Source organism: Geospiza fortis, unplaced genomic scaffold, assembly GCF_000277835.1.
Source record: "Geospiza fortis unplaced genomic scaffold, GeoFor_1.0 scaffold171, whole genome shotgun sequence".
NCBI classification, from domain to species: Eukaryota; Metazoa; Chordata; class Aves; order Passeriformes; family Thraupidae; genus Geospiza; species Geospiza fortis.
The window spans coordinates 9138921-9146943 of NW_005054313.1; the positions used below are offsets into that span (position 1 = coordinate 9138921).

Here is an 8023-nt window from a genome sequence, read left to right on the forward strand (position 1 = left end):
GAGGGGACCGGAGCCCTTCCAGCCCAAACTGACCTGGTACCAGCGCCGGCCTCCTCCGGCCGCCTTTGCGCGGTTCTCCGCACTGCTTCCGCAAAGGGTTACAGCCTTGAAAGAGAAGAAAACATCAGAGAGCAGAGTTATTCCTTCAAATGCCGGTGCTCCTTGCCAGATCCTATCCTAAGCCAATGAAATGTGCCTTGCGAAGAAAAAGGAGAAGTCTTATTTTATTTACGGCTGTGGAGGCAACAGCAGCCGGGGAGACTCCGGTCCCCGCCTGTGGCTGCCCGTGCGCTGCCAGATCCCCGCGGCCGCGCTCCCCGCACCGCGGGCGCAGCAAAGGCAGGAGGGATAATGTAGGGATGCTCGAAGGGCCAAATGTCACCGTGCTTCCCAAATGTCGCGCCCCACCCGCTGTCCAAACCACACCTAAACTTCAAAAACCAGTCAGGTACCGCGAGCCCTGGATGGCACCCTCTCACCACGACAGATTTCTGGCTGCCTCACCCACAGCCCTGTGCTTGGCCCCAAGCAACATTAGGCAATAGCTCATGAGCTCTGAATAATTTATAGATCTATTTTATTATTATTCTGATTTCCCAGAACCAAGGCAAGACATCTTGTGCCTGCCCCTTACATGGCAGCGGGATGCTCCAGGGACCAGACTGAGACGCTGTTTTTCCATACGTCTGTACTTTTTTCTGGGTGGTAAGGAGAAGGATTTAAAAATCAATGAAGCAAAATGTTTCAGGCCAAATTCACTGTGCTGTACACTATGGCTCTCTGAAAACCTGATGTCCTGGAGAAGCTGGCAGGAGCTGCTACACTGGAGCAACTGGTCCTGCCAGCCCAGGAGCCCCAAGCACACATGGATTTGGGATGCTCCAGGATGGAATTCCTATCCCAGAAATCACAAGATAGCGAGCCACTAATGCAGTTTCTTCCTTCCCATCCTGAAGTGGTTTAGAGTGTAAAAGAACCCCAAACATCCCCCCCCGCCCCCAGCAATTATGGCCATTGGATTGCTCCTCCAAGAATCAGCAGTGATCTTCAGCACGTCAGTGATTCGTTCTGCATTGCTGGGTTGCTGCATAATAAGGCAGAAGGCAGACTGATCAAAAAGGCTCTTCGACTTTGCCACAGTCTTGGCACAGGATCACCTTTTAAATTTATTCTGCCATGTGATTTTCGCATCAGATGGCAAAAAGTGCTGCTTTACAGCAAATGCTAACCAGGTCCAGCAACTCAAGCATCTAAATGGACAATTTACTTCGTCTCAAATGCCTCTAGAATAGAAGAAAAGCAGCTGTCCTGAACATTACAGCTCCCTGGCCCCAGAGCAGAACCTTAACTCCTCAAGCCCCAAAGGAGGGCTGTGAAGGGAAAAGCTAAAGGAGGTGGCAAACCTCCTTCAGGGCCTGTGCCTGATCATATGGATTAAAATAGCTCCAGGGCTGCTCTGACTTCTGCCTGGTCTGGCTCCACCCTTCAGCCTCCAAAAAAGGAAGAAAACAAAATGGGTGTTTGGAGCTGCCTGTGCATCGTCTGGTCTGTGCAAATGACCAAGTGAAAAAAAACAAATTGTTTATACGAGGATGAGGGGGAAAATGGTTTTGCAGAAGCCACAGTACCCTGGGAGGGGTTTAAAAAGAGGATTAATATTTGCTGTGGCTCTTTATCACCAGTTTGAACGATGGTTAAGGTGCCATGTAACTCTTCAGAGATGTGAAGTTTTATACAGTATAGAAATCCCTACCTGCACCCTAGGTAATCCAACAAATGCAACAGCAAAGGCAAAATAAGAACATCCTAGGCATCTTTAATTTGTCCATTATGTCTTTTTAATTGGGGTGTTTTACTCATTAAAAGCATGGCATGTAATTTTATAATCCTATTTTAGGCTCCAAAACTAAGCTTCCAACCTGCCCATCTCATGTGGACGAAATCTTTACAACAAACATACCTAAAAACCTGAAAACCCCAAACCACAAGAATAAACAAAGTGATCTTGTTCAAGTTGGGGCTTTACTGCCTCACACTAAAACAAAAGTGAGCTACTATCAAAATTAACAAATGCATCATAGCCAATAATAGATTGATCAATTTCCTGTGTCTGGCTTCATAGCACACACATCATATTTTCATGAGCAGAGTGATATTGCTGCTCTCCAGATCAGATTTTAAGGGGTAGCATCACCAATTCAGAGACATGACAGGCTTTTTATTATATTTTCTGTTTATAATTTTGATTCAAATCCTCAGCAACACTTCAGATGCACAAATCCTTATTGAAACTGGCTTGATGCGGATTACAGCCTGAAGCACAAAGGAAGTCTTTATCACTTATGGCCAATGTTTTAGGAGCTTATAACTGTAATCAGGTAGGGATTATATCAGCATGATCCATACAAGCTGAACCATGGCAAAAAGCTTTTTTCTATTTGACCTTCCATGACAATAATAGAAATGGAAAACATGCAACAAACAGATGCCGCTGAAGTAGAATCACTGTCCACTGCAGGCAGAAGTTACTACTTTGTATTTTGAAAGAAAAATTAGTCATTAATTAGTGGAAGCAGATCCTTGTATGGTGCATTGTTATCCAGGATTATTTCATTAGGATCTGCTGACCTAATTTCTGCATTGGAAAGAGAATTACATTTTTTCACACTATTGGGATTGGGGAAAGGAAAAAATAATAACATAGATTATTCAAACTTTTAAAAATATGGTTGCAGACAAGGAGAGGTACCTGTATTGATATCTCTACAGAAGCCAAATGAAACAAGGACCACTACAAATATGTAACGATGTCTTCCCTAGAACTGGATTTTGGTTTTCTTAAAATACATAATTCCTAATTAAAACATATGGAATCCAGCTAATACAGCCTCATGACTAAGGGATTTAGTGAAGAGCAGGAATTTTTTTTATTACTGCTATGATGGTCCCCTCTGTCACAGGTCATCCTTAGCTTACTCCTCCTGCAATCACCCTGGGGATAGCTGACTCAGATAAATTAAAAGAGCTTCATTTGGGAAGCTTCCCCAGCACACGAAAGGATTCGCCTCCTAATCTGTCAAAATCCAATAACGTTAAAGCAACTGCAACCTGCTGACAGCTCAGCAGGGCCCCCAAACCAATGGACAGGACCCACAGCCCAGCACCGGACAGCACTAAAACCCACCTTGGAAGCAGCAGCAGGAGAGGTTTCTGCTGCAGAAATATTTTGTGCCCAGGTGCTGTGAGCTCACAGGGTCCGAGTGGTTCAGCCACCCCAGGATGTTGCCAACGACCCTCACCCCCTCACGAGCTGCACACAAGGAGGGATGTGTGTCCCCAGAGCCCTGCCCTCTGCCCCTCATCAGCACTGGCACAAAGGCTCATCTCCACATGTCTGACATTGAAGGTCCTTTCTAATAGCCCAGCACAGGTGTGCTCAGTGCTCTGCTCAGATCACCTTACAGCCACTCACCTGCCTGGCTCAGAGCAGCAGCTGCTCTTTCATGAGGCCTTATGGAAGCCTTCAGAAGGGGACAACGCCACAAGCCCTGTTTACAAAGTGCAGGACAGAGGAAAGAGCTCCCCCAAAGCTACCCCATAGCAGGGACAACCTTCTAATACTGAGCCTACAAAACCACAGACAAGTATTTTCTCTTTTTTATGAACTACTCTCCCTTGCTAATAATTTCCATGTACCAGTCAAGTAAGAAGGGACCCTGGGAGTAACATCAGTCTGCATATTCCTAAAGAACAAGATCACCCGAGAAGTTCAAGAAACCCTTTCTACCAAGCTCATAGGCAAGATGGGACCCTCATAACCTTCTGAAAGCAAAGGCTCAGGTTACCCTGGAAGGCAACTTGTCCTGCCCAGGAGTGATGGTGGTTTGTGGAGGTCAAGAGAAACAATGCTGGCGAGAACAGCTCTGCTGCCCTCCCAGTGCAGACGCCTGGATGGGGTTTTATGACCTGCCAACCTCCTTCTGCCATGCAGCTCACCTTGTTGTTAATGGCAGATATGTGTAAAATTCTCTGACAGGTTGTATCAGCAATATTTTTAAAGGGGTAGCTGTGGTTTTTTGCCCATTACACTGCTGGTAAGGAATACAGATGCCACTGTATTCCCACTCACACCAGCCCAAGCCATTCCTGCAGCAGCAGGAACAGTCACTCCAGGGGAAAACCTCTTTTCCTGCCTCTAAGGACTTTTCAAGGCAATTTGCTTTTTCCTTTCTGCTTCAGCTCAGTCAATGGCACTTTTGTGTAAGTACAGACCTGCAGTAGCCCTTGCTTTCAGTGTTTTGGAACCTGCTTGATTTTTTATATTTTTATTGATGTTTTTATTGCAGAGCCCATTAGGGAGGACAACCTTCTGGTGAGTTACCTGCCACTTCTAGCACCTGGTGACAAAGGCTAATGTACCTCCTGCCTGCCCTGTCACAAAGTCTAAGATGAAGTCTACAAAGTCTGCAATTTACCCATTGCCTTTAATCCTGCAGATAACAACATTATGAGATCCACTGTCTGGGGGTTGAACCTAAACTGTACACTTATGTGTCTATTCCAGTGAAAGTAGTTAACAGGCAGGATGTGAGAGCAAGGCAGCCTCTCCTGCACTGGCAGGTGACACCAAGACCAGATGCATCTCTGGAAGAGATGACTGAGGTCAACCATAAATTAACAGGCTCATTTTGAGGGAAAAAATAATAATTCTGTGTCCAATTGCATGGTCTGGTATGAAGGAGACCAGAGGAGATGGGTCAATAAGTCTTTTCTGCACTCATGAACTTTCTGAATCTTTCTTATCCGGAGGGGAAAAATGGCAAGGGCTCCCTTTGCCATGTTACCATGGCTGACTCTTAATCACTAGCAGGGCTGGCAGTAGCTGTTGTGCAACACCACTTTCCCCAGCGCTGGGCCCTGTTCCCCTGCAATGCTCCCAACCCCTGCTGGTCTCAGAAGAATTGAGCCCAAAGCTCCACATAGCAATTCAAATGCATCACCAGGCATTAGGCCACCGGGTTAACCACTGTTTAATTTTGTCACATTTGTTTGTGAGTTATGTACGTGCCTTTCTTTTGTCAACATCTCCTTTTAGAAAGGATATTGATTTTGTTTTCAAAGGCTCTCGAAAATAAAATGAATGACTACATTCTAAGGAAGAGTCATTTTCTCAACAGCTGTAAATAATTTATTGTTCGCAACCCACCCAGATCAAAAGATACTTCATCAACTGATGTGGCAAAATCTGGTGCAAGCTGCATTTCTATTATCTCAGATCCAATTAACCATTTGGAGCAGACTAAAACATAACTAGATCAATCCAGAATCAGATTAATATCCAATCCATAATCACATTAATCACAATCTGTCCATAATTAGCCATCAGATAATCCCATTGGACAGGAGGTGACATGCAGTATCCCATTATCTCATTAATTATCTATTTTCAGTATCAGACATTGTGCCCAAACACAAGGAAATGTTTTTTAAAGGAAAATGGATAGGGAATTCTCATTTTGCTACATCTTCCCCATTGAAGCTCCCAGTGTCTCAGTCTTGGAGTTTTACAACATTTCTTTGTTTTGCCGTATTCTGCTAGGACCAAGGGAGGTTTTTTGAGAGACATCATCTTTTTAATAAAATATGACTATCTTAGGAAGATGGATAAATAAAACATTTGTTTCATGTGAAGAAGTTTGTGAAAGAAAGAAAACTCTTCATCAAAGGTTTTAATGGTAACATGATAACAATAGCTTTGCAATGCTAAATCTTATTGCAGATGGTTCCTGTCCTTTTTCGTAATGTAAGTGAAATTGCGTTCCATCTGTTTTAATTTTATAATGGACTTAATCCATGGTTGGCTCTGAAAGAATCAGCATTTACTGCCTTTGCAATCTACTGCAAACAAAAAATTATTGTTACCGTTTCTCCCTTCTAGAGGGAACTTGTACATCTACTTGGGAGCAAACCCCAGAGCTGTTCTGTAGAGTGGGGAGCACCCTTAGGCAGCCTCAGTCCATGGCCAGCAGCCCCTGCCAGCTCTCACACCAAACCCAACTGGAGCTGCTGCAAAAGAGGCTGGAATCTCTGGGCACTGGGTAGAGGAGAGCAAGGAGGAATCAGTGTGGCAGGAGAGATTGCACTTGGCTTTGACTAGAAAATGCTTCCCAGCACTTCTAAGTTACCTGAACGTGGTGGTCCAGAGGTGCTTCCTGGACTAAGTTATTCCATGACTTTATGATGTGCTTTCCCTTACCCTCCCGCAGATGAACCAACAATAAACCTGTTTGTAAAACATGCAATATCAAGCTGGTTCAACGCCTCATGGCATTACCTGTAGTAATTTTAAAGCTTTTTGTATATCGCATAGAGGAGATGCAGGGCTTTCAACACTTCCCTGGCAAGTAATTTTTTTGGCTTTTCTACTAAACTGCCTGTGCAGCACTGCTACCCTGTTCCTACCTGCCTTGTTGTGAAGTGAGTCCAGTCCAACCACACCTGCCTGGTGTGAGCACATTGCTCTGTTCAGATACAGGTGTGAGGGCAGCACAGCTTTGCATTGGTTTGGAAAAGTTTGGTTGGCTCAGCTGTAACTTTACAAATTCCTAAACTGGTGGGAGGTTTGGGAGAGCAGACAGGATCCTGCCCTCGAGTGGGAAAAGGGTGGTGCAACACAGAGCATCCCTGCCAAGCTGCTGTATTCTTAGACATGTCTCATTCTCCTATCACTCTGACATTTTTGCATTTTATTGTTAACACATGCAGATACTGACTGACCCAGCAATCTGAATTCTGGCTCAGGCTGAAGTCACCCTCCTGTACCCTCTTTTCTGCAGGTGCCCAGGCATGGACCTGTGGTGCCCCACAGTGCTGTAGAGGTTCCCATCACCTATCCCTCGGGGTGACCCCAGTTTGAAGAACTGACCAAACCTTTCTAATTGCCTTCATACCTCTCACCCCCCACCCAGCTCTGCCACTGGCCAGCGAGCCACGCTAGCGGCAGGCAGCAGTCAGACCACAGCCCCCAGCAGGGTACACAGGCAGGGAACACACGGGCTCACCCTGCCCTGAGGATGTCACTGCTGCACCGCACCTCTGCACCTTCGCACACGCAGGGGCAGGCAGGGATACCAAAATCCCTTGGTGACATGCGTGCCTGCTGAAGCGGGCGCTTCAAATGCCATCCACCCTCCTTTCCCCCGCAGATATCGTACAGATTTAAGAGCTTGCTTTCAACATTTGGGGCCCTCAAAGGGGTAGCAGGGGCTGTGACCAGGCTGGGAGAGGGAGTCAAATAGTGAAGCACTTTATCCGAAGAGTCCTCTCCCCCTCCCCAGCTTCTGGGGCGTCATACCTGCAGGGTGCCTGACTCGCACAAGAGACAAGTGCTTCAGCTGGAAAATCCATCCCGCCTCCCTCCTCTGAGGAAAATGAGCGCAGCCTGCCCTTCCTGAGCCAACATCTAAAGTCACCATGTCCTCCCCAAACCATACAGGTTGGCAAATGCCTGTCAAATTCCACGTGTAAAATTAAAAAGGTGCTTGCATGGAGGTGAAGGAAAGAACCAATGCCCCAAGACAGCAGCTATCTCAATTCCAGCATATTTAAGCTTTCCTGGACCTTATGACACACTCCTGTTGCTGTGCTGCAAAGTGTTTGGGAATTTAACACTGAGTCAAAGGCCACGGAAGCGCTTTCCCTATCATTCTGCTAATGCACGGGAAGCCCATGGTGACTGGGGGAAAAGAAGGAAGAAAAAAGAACAGAAGGAAGAAAAAAGCAACAGGAGCGGTTCGTCTGCGAGAACAGCACGGAACCAGGTGCATGAAAATGCGGTAAAATACTATTTTTCTCCGCTAATTTCAAATTGTCACAGGGCTGCTGCCCGGGACGGCCGCCCCGACGATGCGGTCGGTTCTGTTCGGATCCGTAGGGGCGGCTCTTCCGCACACGGGCCTCAGGAGAGAACTGCTCCGCGGGTGGGCAGCGTCGAGCGGGCGTCCACCGCGCAGCCCCTTCCCGT

The 8023-nt window shown here is 46.4% G+C and overlaps 1 protein-coding gene across 1 annotated transcript in view; it reads right to left on the reverse strand.

Annotated features, from left to right (window-relative positions):
• The window catches only part of ETFA (electron transfer flavoprotein subunit alpha), a 36004-nt gene extending 28854 nt beyond the window's left edge, over positions 1-7150 (reverse strand). Inside the window, exons 1-2 of the mRNA XM_031055917.1 lie at positions 7094-7150; positions 34-177 (exon numbers count right to left, since the gene is read on the reverse strand). Of these exons, the coding sequence (XP_030911777.1) occupies positions 34-177; positions 7094-7150 (201 nt within the window). The remainder of the gene's footprint in view (positions 1-33; positions 178-7093) is intronic.
• Between the last annotated feature and the right edge of the window lie 873 nt (positions 7151-8023).